The following is a 15,088-nucleotide window of genomic DNA, read 5'->3' on the forward strand; positions in this document are numbered from 1 at the left end:
TTAGGCTATCGCAGACGTCGATTGATAATATTGGATACATCTTGGAAACGTGCTCAACATGACTGTACTTCGCCAGATTGAACAACTTCCAATCGCTTATTTCATAGAAATACAACTAGAATGAACATAGATAATCTGATGTGTACATTGATTAGAAAACTTACATCTCCGCAGTTAGTGCCAACGAGAAATGTGTTTCCGTACAGGAACATACACGAGATGCTATCCCTAAAAATTTCCCAGGAATTAAAGATTTTCTTTTTGTACTCGCTGGTCGAATCGATTATATACAATTCGAACATTTCACTTAAAATACTTGTATCTGAAACTGAATGTTTGCGATTTAAAAATGAGCAAAGCACATGCAGAATGTTGATAGTCACTTTTGGCTAAGTTGATAAGAACTTGACTAGAAACAAATTTCGTCGTGCATCTCACTCTTTGCCAATTGGCATCGTCCATACAGGAGAACTTGAGCGTGGCTTGGTCAACTGCGATCACGCTCGATTGCACTGAGTTCTGCGAGTATTTAATGATCTGGATCTTGTTGTTTACCAGAATTGTGCACATATATTCTGTTAGGAAACAGTCGGTGACTATGGCAGGCGAATAAATACGGACTTGAGTAAGTGGAAAAAAGTTCAGCTTCTCGTGGATATGGTCTGTTTTGATGGAGGCTATAGTAACTTTCCCATACTCTGTTACACAACAGACATACTTCTGGTAATGACTGAATAATAAATTGAATACCGGAATTAGATACTTAAACAAATCGAAATGCGTCGAATTTCGGATTTGTATTTATAAATATAGAATATACCTTTACCTACCCAAATTTGTAGCAATTATCCAGAACACCAGGTTGATATGTTTTCCTATTGAAATCTGTTACAAACAGGGCAGTGTTGTAATTCAAAAGCAATTGGCATGGCTCCGAATTATCATCCTCTAAAAATAAACATTGGCTATTTTAAATTTACAGAAACTTTGCACAATATAAATTGCATTATTACCTCCAATGATGGCTGTGGAGGAAACTGGTAAATGCATAAGTCGGAAGCTCTTGAAGCTTCGCAGCATATCATCTGCTTTGTAGATATGCACAAAGCCATTTTCAAAACCAACAGAAATGTACTCACCTACAACAAATAGGTTTATATAAATATCTTAGCCAGTTGCCTAAATATGAATTACCAAACACATTCAAACAAAGTGTTCTTGTAATAACAAAAAACTCTACTTCAAAATCAATATTGTCACTGATGTTCTGCCAATAGTACCAGTTATAGAATATCATCCGCCACATCTTCACAGTCACCTTCTTCTCATGCTTTGTCAGAATCTGCATTAACTGATACTTAGGTATATCATTGTGGCAGCATCTCTTCCATATATCAGTTTCCTAAAAGATAAAACAATATTACAGCAACAGAAATTTATATTATCTGAGGGGGGCTCTACTATTTACCTTTGATATGTAAGCAACACAACCTTTCCAAGCAGAATCCACATGCTGTGCATTCATCAGCGTCTTACCATCACAGTGCAACAGGATATTCTCAACAACCTCAGGAGGAAACATTGCTAAAACTATGGAATTACTGACTATATTCTACAGAACTCTTTAGAACAATGAGAGATCTTGTTCATCAACTTCGCATTTGTTTCTGCATGTCATTTGTTTAGCATACCAACTGCATTTACTGCAATTTTTGAAGATAATTCGCGCGCGCAACAAGTTACGCAAATAAAATTTCAAAAGATTTGATCCTATTGGATTAAGGCAATAACACTATCTAGAATTGAGCGATAGGCTTTAGAAATTCAAAGAGGTTAGATTCTATTAGTAATAACAATTTGAACGATTAATTGAATTTTAAAATTCGCAACTTCTACAACCCAACATACTTCTAAGTAATAAAATCGCAATTTACTTAACGTTAAAAAATTATTGAATTCTTAAGTAACGTTATATATCTAAATTTTAAGCTTGGTAGGATTATATTCTTTAGTTTTAAGATGCGCAAATGAAAATTATAGAATATATGCGATGGAAAGGCGTAATCTGAGTTTATGTATAAACTAAGATATAAATATTTATTTTCTTTTGTTGTTTAGATAAATATTATGTAAACAACATTTTCAAATTTCTTAGTTCTTTGGTATTGAAGAACTCCTTGAGAATACGCAACTCGACGGACATCTGAGTAGTAGCGACGCGACTAAAAATAAATCCAGAAACTAAATATAAATAAATAGAGAAAAAAGAAGCAGAACACTTATGTGATACTACAAGAAGTTGAATATTATTTAAAGATATTTCTGAAGAGATATTATGGATGCCCTGCTGATGTTTGATGTGCTAATGTATATAAATGGTTTCTACTTTCCATTGTTTGCATTGGGGCATCCGCTGATGACCCTAGCAAAGTTCTACAGCAGCAATTATGTAACACCCCAATGGATTGTGGTTGATGCCTCAGTGGTAATAATCCTGATATTTGGAGACCTGATGAAACTGCTGTTTTACAAAAAGTTCAGGGAACAGCGAAAAGGTTTGCTGGGATGGGGGCCTGGGTTTAATTGTCTTTTTATAAATGATATCTTCTTTTAGTTCTTGCTGTAGTTGTAGCTGTGTTACTAACTTGCCTCTCATTAAGCTGCATCCTGTACATCCTGCTAAAGCAGGAGAATGTGATCAAGATGGAATACATCATTTGCTCAATAACTCTGGTGCTGTTTTCCAATGAGCTGGCCTTTGGGCTCTTGCAGTGCCTGCCATGCTGCAAGAAGATAGAGTACAAATGAGAAAGTGCTCTGCTCCACTCTGTATCCACAACACTAAACCATGCATGTGATTTATTTATGTTTATGACCAATGCATTCAAGTGTGTATTAATAAATCAGAATTTATATTTATACCCAGTCGATATTTAGGGATTATGAAATGTATTTCTCCCCCCAAAGCAGCAAAAAGGAGCATTCCTCTAATTACAGTCTCCTAAAAATACACCAATATTAATGAGCCAAGAAAACTATAAACTATAAATATATTAAAATATATACGGATATGAGTGGCATAACTCGGGTGAGCAATAAAAATGGATGCTCCATTGATGTTTGAGGTACTCCTGTACCTAAACATCTACTACTTTGGTGTCTTCGCCGGAAGCGAACTGCTCATCTTCTTTGCAAAGTTCAACAGCCCACTGCCGACACCCAACATCAACATAGATGGAGGTGTTGTTGGTGGCATCCTCTTTGCAGAGCTCCTGAAGCTTCTCAGTTTCCAGAAAGTCAGGCAGAAGAAAAAAGGTGAATATATAAAATTAAATTAAACATACCAAAAATAATATTTACATTTTTCGCGCACAAATATTTGCACGAAACAACAAGAATTTTTACACACATCATCTCTGATTGATCAGCGTTCCAAAATTAGTTCGTTTATAACAGACTTTAATACCTCGTATTAAGATGGGATAATTAAAACTGAATCTCACCATATGCAATTTACGGCCTGTTTTAGGAGCGGCCGATTTCCTAGCAATACTATTCACATCCGTCTCGATAACTGGTCTACTCTACATCTTCATCCTGCAGAGTCCTGTCTTGAAGATCGAATTAATCGTTTGCGGGATCATGTTTCTTCTGCTCACAACCGAATTCATGTTCGGTTTCCTGCAGTTCTTACCGTGCTGCAAGAAAAAAGAGTACTCCAACTAAAACCGTTAACAAAGATGAAGAAGTTAACAAACATGATCATTTGATGTCGTCTTGTAGTTATTGTACAGTAATCGTAATTACATAATCAATGAAAAATCAACCAAAGTATTCTTTAAATGTTTATTGTAGATTGTACCTTATTAACTGAAAGTATTATAGAAAAAAAAAATAATAAAAAATGACAAAAATATTATGTTTTTTATTTGAATTTGCAGCAGCGCCAATCTAAAATGTATATTCAAATGGAACTTTAAGAAAAGTTTTGTGTAATTGGTTGCCTCTGTTACAAAAGCAATTCTTTTTCGACCTGCTTTAACAATCAATTTAATCATTAGTTTAATAAAGTTAATTAAACATAAACTGAGAAGCAATGAGAAAAAGTTTTAATAAATTCAATTATAATACACGTAAAATATATCTACATTAAACACGCGCGAATTTGAAGAGAAAGTGTTTGTAGAAACCGTATTACTACTATTTATCTAAAACTGAATGAAAATAATACTTTACAATTTCATTTCTGCAAAATTGCAATATAATTATAATATTATCAATGATAATTAAATGTGCCAAATTATAATATCTATATCGCAAGCCGGACAACCGAAAGACCGTCTATTGACGTTCGAAATCCCGACTATATCGAAATCAATCTATACACTCGGGATTTTGAACGTTGGGATTTCCAACATCGGGATTTCGGTTGTCGGGCTTGCGATTGCCACCGACATGAAGAGATACTTGAAATATAAAAATATGAATACGTAATAAAAAGCATAAATAAAATGATTTTTTTAAAGGCACAAAATCATGGAACCTACTAATTTTAGATTTGATTAATATATACATATATATATAAATAATTTAATTAAAATTATTAGCCTATTAATTAATGTTTTATTTTACTAGAATGACATTCAATTTAACACATGTAAGTACCAGTAAGTACTGCACAAAACGTAAGTTGTTTTTCATTAAAGTTATTCATAAATTGAAAAATTACGAAACTTTTTCTTTCTTTAAAAGCGGCAATTAGAATATTGAAAACGAAATTAACATAACCATAATGTGTATTGCTAAACACATAGATTTATCCTCATTTTTCGTAGGATATCCTTGAAGCTGGGTGTGTGCTTGATTTTACCTATCATAACATAAACGTTACGAAATTGCGCGAACGAAGAAGAATGTATATATATATAAAAAAAATAACGCAATTCGTCTGTAATTCGAGAGAATAATTGTAATTGAGGAATGTATAATAATTTGAAGATCATCAAAATGGTTGCATAATAGTTTACATCAAAAATTGAAACGAATTTCGTTTGTCCGTGTAATTAGAATGTTTTATATCTGCGACATTGAACGAGTCAATAGGAGCCAAGTGCAAATATTACCTATGCAAATATGTTCATTGCCAATAACCATTTCCAACCTGCAGATGCATTCTATGTATATATTTACTCTCGCTGCAATTGAATTATTCTCTTCAAACAAACCCAAATTCCATACATTGTTTTAGATGCAAACATTATAGTAAACAATTGTAATTATTATTAATTTTTAATTCTAGATATAAACTTTATTTTATTAATAGTAATGAGAAAGAAATTTTGTTTATAAAATCAAACAGGTTTTACGATATTTGATTTTTTTTTTAATTTCGTAATTTAAAAATTATCTTGTATAGTGAGGAGATTGCAGTTCTCAATTGCTTGTAATTGTCGGTGCTAATTATATTTTAAGTGTAATAATTGGTCGTTTAGTGTATACGACTTTTTGTATAAAGCAGTTAGTTATATCGTTTATTTGAGCTGGATGAAATGGTGAGGTGAAAGAATGATGTGGCTAGCCTTCAAATGAGCAGGTGAAATTGGGGCTTCGATTATTCTACAGTTAAGTCTCGTACGTCGAACGGATCGTGCAACTAAATCAAGCCCGCGTGTTCCGCTGCTCTTCTTCGTTATGTGCAGAGCGATATTACAATGGTAGCGTTTTCGTGCGTCAGAATGCCCAACAGGGCCGTTCTTCGGCAACTGCAGTACCGCCACAGGTCGCAGATCGCCTTCGCGGAAAGCATCACCGAGGCGAAACCATACTCCGAAGTGCCCGGACCCAAACCCATTCCGATCTTAGGGAATACCTGGAGATTGCTTCCGATTATCGGGCAGTATCAGGTATCCGACGTGGCAAAGCTTTCAGGTATTTTCTATCAGGAATACGGGAAGATCGTGAAATTGAGCGGGCTCGTGGGCCGGCCGGATCTGCTCTTCGTCTACGATGCGGATGAAATCGAGAAGGTTTACAGGCAGGAGGGACCGACGCCCTTCAGGCCCTCAATGCCGTGTCTGGTCAAGTACAAGGGCGAAGTCAGGAAAGACTTTTTCGGTGATTTACCTGGCGTCGTCGGAGTGTGAGTATACATCTTATAAATATGTATACGTCCTTCGCAAACACTGCACAAAGAGAAGTTAAAATGTTTTATGAACAATTTATAGTTCATAGATACACAAAAAGCTGCAATTACCTTGAAACATTTTTCGATCAGTCAAACAATGTTAATTAATTATTGAATACAGATAATTTTGTCAATATCTTTAAGTATCTATTGTTTAAATATACATAAATATATTCATAATCATAACATAGAATAACTCTAATTGAATTTAATTGAAATTCTTAATTCAAAGCAATATGTATAAAAACATAAATTTAGATTAAAAGTAAACTGTAAATAACGTAAATTAAATAATTGTTGATTATTTAAAACTTACTTTCCATTCATGATTTTTCATTTGTTAGTGTGTAATTTGATGAAGTAATATTTATTTAATAATAATTTGTTGTTATTATAGATTATTTAAAACTATTAAAGTTCATTCCATATAATTTTTAATGGTAATTTAAATTAGTTATTAGTATGGATTCAAGTAGAAAATTAAATAATGCATCATTTTCTAGTATTATCAACAAGGAGAACTATAAAATTTCAATGAGCAAAACGCAGACAATATGTTGTATGTAATTCGATAATTATTCTGACACAATTTTGTTTCTTAATTCAAAATGTATATTATATTTTTTTTCCTTTCCACGGATTGCACACCTCATTAGCAATTAAACAGCAATTAAATTCATAACGCAATGCGTCGAAATCTAAAATTTGGCATTATTACATTCGAAATAAAAAAAAGTTTACCAGGTATTCAATTTTTACGATATTTTAATGAATTAACTTATGAAAGAGAATAATAGCGTCGCGCGTAAATCGTGTAGTAATAGTAGCGTATACCGGTTTAAGCGCAAGCCGTTGTTTACAATTTCATCTCGCGTAATTAGTCATAAAAGTGGTTTACCTCTTGTTTACATTAGGCACGGTGAACCTTGGAGGGAATTCCGTACCAAAGTGCAGAAACCGCTGCTGCAGTTGCAGACCGTGAAGAAGTACATCGAGCCAATCGAAGAAGTCACCGAGTTCTTCATCCAGAGGTAAAGTATTTGATTGAGTCTCACATCTATAAAATAAACGGATTTCATATTCATTAGATAGATTTCAAGATTCTTCAGTTTTAATTGGATAATGATTATTTTTTTCAGAATGATGGAGATGCGCGATAGAAACGAGGAAATGCCCGATGACTTCGACAACGAAATACACAAGTGGTCGCTGGAATGTAATTACCTTTTATTTTCTCTTCTTCGCAACGCCGATTCGCTATAATTAAAGCGAGTGAAATCGAGTTGAGTGCTTAAGCTAATTGCTGTCTTCTGCAATGTTCTTTTTTTTACGAAGGCATCGGAAGAGTATCGCTGGACGTGAGGCTTGGCTGCTTGGATCCGAATCTGCGTAGCGATTCAGAACCCCTGAAGATCATTAACGCGGCAAAGTTTGCACTCAGGAACATCGCCATCCTCGAATTGAAATTCCCATTCTGGAGGTACTTCCCAACGACGATCTGGACTAAATACGTAAAGAACATGGACTACTTCGTCGAGTACTGCAATTGATCTCTTGAAGAAATTGTTTTTTTTTTAATTAAAGATGTAATTGCTTTAGGATTTGTATGAAATATATCAACGAAGCCTTGGATAGACTGAAAACGAAGAACACGACGTGCGAGAAGGATTTGTCACTGATCGAAAGAATCCTGAAGAGTGAGCCGAATCCGAAGACGGCCGCAATTTTAGCTTTAGATTTAATCCTCGTTGGCATAGACACAGTAATTAATTCAACTGCTTTTCATTTGCATCGCCTGCATTCATTTACAAAAATCATTCCCTCAGATTTCCATGGCCGTTTGTTCCATCCTGTATCAATTAGCAACGAGGCCGGAGGAGCAGCAGAAGCTGTACGAAGAGCTCAAACGGGTTTTACCGGATCCAAATGTCAAATTGACCGCCGCGCACTTGGATGAGATGGTCTACTTAAAGTGCTTCGTTAAAGAAGTGTTCAGGTAAATGATATTTCGAATCATTTGAATAATACTGTTACCAAGGTAACAGCTGTAATATCTAGTGACCCGTTTCCAGGTGCTATAAAATTTGCAATAAGGTCATACATTTTTATGGAAACAATGAAAATAATATTTTTGTTGAGATTTAAATATATATATTAATTACGCTTTGAATCATTTATACTTCTAAAGAGCTACATATTTTGCAGGGTTTATTCAACTGTTATAGGGAACGGAAGAACGTTACAGAATGACACGGTGATTCAGGGTTATCATATACCGAAAGGAGTAAGTTGATGAGGAACGCATTATGCATAGTGTACACGTTCACTTAACTTTCACTTTGTGCAGGTTCAAGTTGTATTTCCGACTCTGATTACCGGAAGCATGGAAGAGTACGTTTCCAAGGCAGACGTTTTCAATCCGGAGAGATGGATGAAGAGGAAAGAGAATGAGCAGAAGCTGCATCCGTTCGCCTCGTTGCCCTACGGATACGGAGCGAGGATGTGCTTGGGCAGACGTTTCGCCGATTTAGAGATACAAATTCTCCTGGCCAAAGTGAGTTTTAATGCAAGTTTTTCAGTGGTGAAATATTATAAACAATTGCAATTTCAGCTAATTCGATCTTACAAGTTGGAGTTTCACCACGATCCGCTGGAGTACAAAGTTACGTTCATGTATGCGCCCGACGGAGATTTGAAATTCAAAGTTACCAAACGCAACGATTAATTGCTTGTATTATTATTATTTATGTTTTGTAAATATTTGTTACGCCAAAAAAAATGTATTATTATTACTTTATATTCTTTCCAGTAAACAAGCATCAATTTAGAATGTTACAATTATGATGAATAAAATTATTGTACAATCCGTAATATTAATTAATTAATATACTATAAAATAGATATTACTTCAATTGATAATATTTATTGGAATAGAAAAGTTTGCTCTTATATTAACTTAAGTATTAGTTAATACGTTTGATAGAGTTAAATGAAAATGAAAAAATTGTTTGTGTGTTTATGTATCGTCGCTTTATTACTCATACCATTTCTTTTTCACCTCTTTGCCTTTATTGGATTTGGATCCATGGAACGATTTCTTATACCTGTTTACCATTTTTGAGACTTTATCGTCCTTCACGAATTTGGGTTTCTGGACCATACCTTTGTTCACGCGACTCGCGCGCGCCGTCTTTTTGATCATGTCGATTTTCTGATTCTTCTTTGCAACCTTGACGTTCTCGTGGTGCATCTTGGCCTGCCCTTGCATGGCCCTTCCGCTGAGCCACTTCTTGCTGCCCTGCGTTGCGGTCATACCAGCAAAGTCTCCACCCTGAACGATCTCCACCTTCTTTTTCACGCTCGGATCGAACTCCTTGGAGAGTGGGTTCGTCTTCTTCGATTTGTTAGTACGCTTTTCCTTAATCTGGAGCATCACTTTATTCTCTATAGAGAAACATACGATTGGTCTCTTGTTGGACGTGAATATGCTCGGGTTGTTGTTGATGGATCTGAGAGCATTCAGAGCGTGCTCGTGCGTGGTGAAAGTCACGAAACCGTACTCTTTCGAAATGCCTGCACCTTTCTCGTCGAGTGTCTTCTTATCGCGCATTACGCGCGCTTCTTTGATCACAGCCTTTTCCCCGGCGTGCTTTTTCATTAGTGCACGCAACTTCGTGTCGTCCCAGTTCGTTGGTAAATTATAAACAATTATCCTGTTCGGCGACACGTACATAGTCAACTTCTTCAGCATCTGCGTCTTGAACTGCTCCAATTTTATCCTCCTCTGCATATCGCTGTTTGATACTCCTTGAGCAGCCTTCGTTCCGGCCATGATAACTGCAAAATCCAACATCAATTAACCAATATTTCTCAGAGATGAATAAAGCACAAACCTCCTTCCTTAACCAAATACAAATTCCTCGTGTCCTTCACATCCTTCTTATTGTTCTTCTTATCTAGGATATCGTTCCTGCTCAACGCAGGATGCGTGTCCAGAATCGTTCCCAATAATTGCAGTTCTGTACCCGCCTGCAAGCATTTCGTCGCATCTTCCTTTTTCTAAAAGCAAACAGAAAATAAACAGTTAAAATTAAATTAATTCAAATGAAACTTACATCAAATTTGACGAATCCCGTTCCTTTTGGATGTTGCGTCTTTGGGTCCATGCATATAACAGCATAGACAGTTGGCCCATATTGTGACATACATTCCTTCAAGTTCTCATTTGTAGCTTCAAAAGGCAAATTCTTAATGAAAACTGTTTTACCCTCTGTGACATCATTTGATTCTACTTTTATTTTTGGCTTCTTTTCATCTTTAATTTTTTTAGACTTCATATCTTCATCATCATTATCGTTGTCTTCATCATCATCATCGTCGTTTTCATCATCATCATCGTCGTCTTCATCATCATCGTCGGCTTCATCATCATCATTGTCTTCATCGTCATCATCGTCGTCAACGTCTTCATCATCATCGTCGTCTTCATCCTCATCAACCTCTTTTTCATCATCATCCATTTGTTCATCATCACTGATCTGACAAGGTTCCTCATCCATCTCTTCCTCCTTGATTTCAATATTATCCTTATTATCTTCAGCAACACTATCCATATTGTCTTTACCACTGTTGAAATGTTTTTTTTCAAACTCCCTGTTAAACTCTTTTCTGTTCATTTTCCTCTTGTGGTTCTCATAAAAATCCTTTGACATGGCAAAGTCTACTTTAACAGGTCTGCCCAAAAATGGTTTATCATTTGTATGAAACTGTGCTTTATGAGCATTCTGCACTGTATCATATTGTATGAAACAGCATCCAACCATTTTACCATCAGCTTTCTTCAGGATGTTGACCTCACTTACTTCTCCATACTGTTCAAAATGCTTTTTAAGATTCTCCTCTGTCGACTTGAAAGAGATGTTCTTAACAATTAGACGTGCTCTCTTCTCCTGCAACTTAACTTTGGTCTCTTTCTGTTCCAGCCGTAGCTTGGCTTTAAATTGCTCTTTCCGCTGAGCCGCGCCTAAAAACACAAGAATTAAATTAATAACTAAAAATATTTATAAAATATAGAAATACTTACTGACATGCACCATGGTTAATTAAATAAATAATAAATCCTCATGTATCAACAAACAGATAGGTTATGTCAAGTTATGTCTAAACTACATATGGGCATAACTGCATATGGGTTTAAAGCGAGGTTAGGTTATATGCCTACGCATACCAACAACAAGAAATTAAAGAAATTCTAGTTTAATATGCCTATATAATTATCATCTGCATAATTAAAATTAAAATACATATCAAATACATTAAATTTCATTGTGTCAGAATTATTTATATTAAATATTTATTGATATATTTGAACTAATTAAATGTTTTCTTTTTATTTGGTTGGTATGAAGAATTTGTCAATAATGGTCAATCAAAACATAAATAATGCAATGTTTTAACATTAAGATTTTATTTATTTATTGATTTAAATGATGGAAACGAAAATGAACGAGAAAGAACTGTTGCAATTTTACGTGGAGCAAGTGAAGCAGCTGAAGGAATCGTACAAGAAGGATTTGACTGATAAAGAGATGAACAAGATCTTTGAAGAGTGCTTTGCACTTCTGGATCCTCCACCCAAGGGCTATAGAAGTTGGTTGAAAATATACATATTTCTTTTTTTATTCTTGCTGGTTGGATCTTATGTTTTGATGCAAGTCCACCAACCTACCTCGAGTATTGTTTTGAGGAATGTTCAGGGATTGATTTATCCTGGCCTGAAATTTGTAAGGTTTCTCTCCATGCCAATAATTAAACATTTTTCTTCATTAACAGGTGTGTTTTATTTTTCTTAATTTTAGATTTTTCATGTAATGTAATCTAATAATTTATTGACTTTCAGAGTTGTATGATGAGAGTTGCTTGTTGGAAAACCCTTACTTCTATGTGAACAACATGGAATGTTGGCCCTGTGAAAACGTTTATTCTGTTATAAATGCAACTGAATTGGAAAACCAAAGTATATTTGATTCTGGTTCACCATTTATTACAAATGTAATATTATTTTTCTAAAAAAGATAATATATACTATAATTGTATTCATTTCAGTCGAATCAAGGACCAGTTTATTTTAAAGATATTCAAAGTTTGTACTATAGTAACAAGATGGTAATTGATCAGCATGCGGGCCACGTAAAATCCAACAAGAACATAAGCTACGTAGAAAATTTACTAGAACTGGAAATGACTGAATCATCAGATACGCACATCAGCTGGAGGATAAATCGCATGCTTCCAGCGCAGATCATTCGAAGTCTCTTTCCCAGACCTCGCATGATTTCCGAATGGTCTGGACAGAGTATCGAAAGGTACGTGATGATCGATGGACCCAAATCGGAGGGCTTTACTCTACCGAATTTCGAGTGCAGTTATGTGTCTGTAACGCAGGGTTCTGGTGAGCGAACCGTTGTCCTAAAACCTACCAAAGAATGCGGACACAAGTGCCGCAGCATTTCTGTGATTCTCAAAGAAAACTACACACGTAAGTCGAAAATTATGAAATTTATTTATTATTTTCATTCAAATTTAATTTAACGAATTAATATTTCAGTGTGGTACAATTGGTGGTATTGGAGACCGATCAGCTTGCCGATTCAGAACTCGACAAACGTTTCCGTCTCCTACATAACTTCGTATTGTTGAATAATATTCAAATGTGTATAACTTATTTTAATTAAAAAATAAATAGTAATAACTTAAACCGCGCACTTTAAATGTAATTTTTAAATAACCTTTCCAATGACCAGGTCTGACTATAAACAACAATTTCGCTTACGCGCTAATCGAATTTCTTTTTCAGTTTGTCTTTGAACAAGATTGGAATCAGAGAAAGAACGCCGAAAAGCATCAATAAGCTGATAGAGGTCCAACTCATGGCGCTATCTGAAGCGGACATGTTGTGCAGAGTTTGTCCGGCTTGGAGGGCTATAAACGACGGCGGAGCCACTCCGATGAAGGTGCCCAATGCGAATGGCACGAGTGGTACACCTATCACAGGCGCTGTTAAATTGATGAACCAATTTGGCAAGAATGGCGTGACTCGCAGGAATATCACATAGTTCAGCAGATTGTCTTTGTGTTTATTCACTGTCACTGCCCAGGCGTTAGCCTTCTCTGGAAAGTATTTTTGGATCAGCTTTCTGCCAACGAATTGGGATATCATGAAACAAAGGCTAGCTCCCAACGCCGAACACGTGCAAACCAGCACCAAAGCTATGAAGAACGGGAACAAGAATCCCGATAATACTGATAGAAATAACGAACCTGGAATTGCAAACGTCTGTAGGCTATGTAGTAACATTAAGGAAAACACAGGTTTTCTCCAATAGATTTGCATTAAATATTATGAATTAAGGATACAATATGTAGGTGATGCAAACGCCGGAAAATACTTGATAAAAATGGTCTTCTTTGTACTTATTCAAAACTGTCCCCAACATCTTTGCATCATCCAAGTTCCAAGGAATTTTGATGTGTGTCTTCTCATCTCTAAAATCAGATTATTTAAACTCACTTATATATAAATTGTTGTATGAAATGTAATTTGATTATCTGCAGATGGATGCAGACAAAATATATAAGTGCATTTTTATCAATATTAAGCAATTAAACTTTGTTCACTCTTTGCCTATATAGATGCATTTAAAATTTTTGTAATATATCATTATGTATACAAATTACTTACTCTGTTAATTTAGGAAAACTACTGTAAATTGCAAAAAGAATGCACAGCGATGTGCAGAAGATAGCTCCCAGGTAAATAAGGGAATGTCTTGTACTGAACTTGTTCTCAAATACATCTAAAAGAGAAAACATAATATTAGAGTTAGGTGACAGTTGATTGTTAAACTTGAATGGGTAGGTTAAATAAAATAAACAATTGATGCAAAAGTTGAGTACTGTTGTGTGCAATCAGGACATCAGCCATCTCCACATAATCACTGTAATCCCTGTAACTCTTCCTCCCAGTGGGAATTATACTCCTCCGTTGAATGGAAGAGGAAATCTCTGGACTCTGCACAGCACCGCAGCTGTAATATTCACCTTCAATTTGACGTCTTCCAGCCATCTCGATTTTCACTGTTTCTCTGATGATTTTCCAATTTTTAATGTTGTTGCCAGCAGTCGTGTGCTCTTTAATCAAAAACAATTCATCTTACACGGATGCCATATTTCTTTTGCAAATCGGAAGACCTTAGCGAGCTGCTATCTAATAAAATGACGGGAAATTAGATAACGGCTTGCGCTTATCTGGATGGCGATTGTTTTTAAAACGATTTGGGCATTCCTCATGGGACGAAAACGATCAGATGATAATTTATGAGGATAGGAAAATGCAACATCGTCAAAGCGCGTGATCGCTGACGTTAAGCGCGCGCGCTTCCAGTTGCATACTCGACTATTTGAATTTCCCTCTCTCGACGATAATTCCATTTAATTACTTACCATAATCGCTTAAGCCTTCGCAGATAATAATTTTTAATAAATAAAGTCTGCCATCTACAAATACAATTTTTTTCTTGCAGACGTCTCCTAATTTTCGAAAAAAATAAAAAAGAAAGCAATTTATTACATGATATCAGCTTGATCATTTGCATTGCTATGATCGTTGTACCGTTAATGTTCTATTTTTACACGCCAAAAACTTGATGTATTGTGTGTGTAATTGAATCATGCACTGGATTAGTGCGCGACTATAAAGAGAATCGTACATATCGTTGACTGATTCATGTTTTTTTTAAATATATATATTAAATCTCGTTTTGTTGTCTTATCTCAGGACATAGCATTAAACAAATAGCCAGAATAAACTAAATAAAATTGAACCGCATCGGGTCTGGCCTTTAT

The 15,088-nt window shown here is 35.3% G+C and overlaps 7 protein-coding genes across 8 annotated transcripts; 4 read left to right on the forward strand and 3 right to left on the reverse strand.

The window, feature by feature from the left end:
• Positions 1-2: 2 nt before the first annotated feature.
• LOC108568029 lies at positions 3-1,902 on the reverse strand. Its single transcript, XM_017928878.1, has 8 exons — positions 1,469-1,902; positions 1,195-1,402; positions 1,014-1,139; positions 831-948; positions 384-730; positions 317-328; positions 165-228; positions 3-115 (listed from the first exon to the last, which is right to left on the reverse strand). The coding sequence occupies exons 1-8, from the start codon at positions 1,580-1,582 to the stop codon at positions 97-99; spliced, it is 1,008 nt and encodes a 335-aa protein (XP_017784367.1). The 5' UTR covers positions 1,583-1,902; the 3' UTR covers positions 3-96.
• A 423-nt stretch (positions 1,903-2,325) lies between these two features.
• Positions 2,326-2,831, forward strand: LOC108568032. The gene is made up of 2 exons (XM_017928880.1): positions 2,326-2,555; positions 2,615-2,831. The coding sequence occupies exons 1-2, from the start codon at positions 2,336-2,338 to the stop codon at positions 2,806-2,808; spliced, it is 414 nt and encodes a 137-aa protein (XP_017784369.1). The 5' UTR covers positions 2,326-2,335; the 3' UTR covers positions 2,809-2,831.
• Positions 2,832-3,082: 251 nt separating this feature from the next.
• LOC108568033 lies at positions 3,083-3,836 on the forward strand. Its single transcript, XM_017928881.1, has 2 exons — positions 3,083-3,315; positions 3,530-3,836. Exons 1-2 carry the CDS (start codon positions 3,102-3,104, stop codon positions 3,724-3,726), a joined length of 411 nt encoding a protein of 136 aa, XP_017784370.1. The 5' UTR covers positions 3,083-3,101; the 3' UTR covers positions 3,727-3,836.
• Positions 3,837-5,425: 1,589 nt separating this feature from the next.
• On the forward strand, positions 5,426-9,046 carry LOC108568027 (probable cytochrome P450 301a1, mitochondrial). Of its 2 annotated transcripts, XM_017928875.1 has the most exons (9): positions 5,426-6,139; positions 7,099-7,215; positions 7,324-7,400; positions 7,520-7,721; positions 7,784-7,946; positions 8,011-8,180; positions 8,390-8,468; positions 8,532-8,738; positions 8,796-9,046. In XM_017928875.1, the coding sequence occupies exons 1-9, from the start codon at positions 5,712-5,714 to the stop codon at positions 8,907-8,909; spliced, it is 1,557 nt and encodes a 518-aa protein (XP_017784364.1). In that variant the 5' UTR covers positions 5,426-5,711; the 3' UTR covers positions 8,910-9,046. The 2 variants fall into 2 exon arrangements, with proteins under 2 accessions (XP_017784364.1, XP_017784363.1); XM_017928874.1 differs by having other exon boundaries at positions 8,532-9,046.
• Positions 9,047-9,138: 92 nt separating this feature from the next.
• Positions 9,139-11,370, reverse strand: LOC108568034 (RNA-binding protein 28-like). Its single transcript, XM_017928882.1, has 4 exons — positions 11,268-11,370; positions 10,300-11,207; positions 10,078-10,243; positions 9,139-10,021 (listed from the first exon to the last, which is right to left on the reverse strand). The coding sequence occupies exons 1-4, from the start codon at positions 11,278-11,280 to the stop codon at positions 9,219-9,221; spliced, it is 1,890 nt and encodes a 629-aa protein (XP_017784371.1). The 5' UTR covers positions 11,281-11,370; the 3' UTR covers positions 9,139-9,218.
• A 224-nt stretch (positions 11,371-11,594) lies between these two features.
• On the forward strand, positions 11,595-12,941 carry LOC108568035. Its single transcript, XM_017928884.1, has 4 exons — positions 11,595-12,016; positions 12,084-12,235; positions 12,290-12,722; positions 12,792-12,941. The coding sequence occupies exons 1-4, from the start codon at positions 11,671-11,673 to the stop codon at positions 12,881-12,883; spliced, it is 1,023 nt and encodes a 340-aa protein (XP_017784373.1). The 5' UTR covers positions 11,595-11,670; the 3' UTR covers positions 12,884-12,941.
• A 58-nt stretch (positions 12,942-12,999) lies between these two features.
• LOC108568036 (transmembrane protein 41B) lies at positions 13,000-14,588 on the reverse strand. Its single transcript, XM_017928885.1, has 4 exons — positions 14,285-14,588; positions 13,926-14,040; positions 13,601-13,729; positions 13,000-13,527 (listed from the first exon to the last, which is right to left on the reverse strand). The coding sequence occupies exons 1-4, from the start codon at positions 14,307-14,309 to the stop codon at positions 13,020-13,022; spliced, it is 777 nt and encodes a 258-aa protein (XP_017784374.1). The 5' UTR covers positions 14,310-14,588; the 3' UTR covers positions 13,000-13,019.
• Between the last annotated feature and the right edge of the window lie 500 nt (positions 14,589-15,088).

This window comes from Nicrophorus vespilloides, unplaced genomic scaffold, assembly GCF_001412225.1.
Source record: "Nicrophorus vespilloides isolate i.1.1-1 unplaced genomic scaffold, Nicve_v1.0, whole genome shotgun sequence".
NCBI classification, from domain to species: domain Eukaryota; kingdom Metazoa; phylum Arthropoda; class Insecta; order Coleoptera; family Silphidae; genus Nicrophorus; species Nicrophorus vespilloides.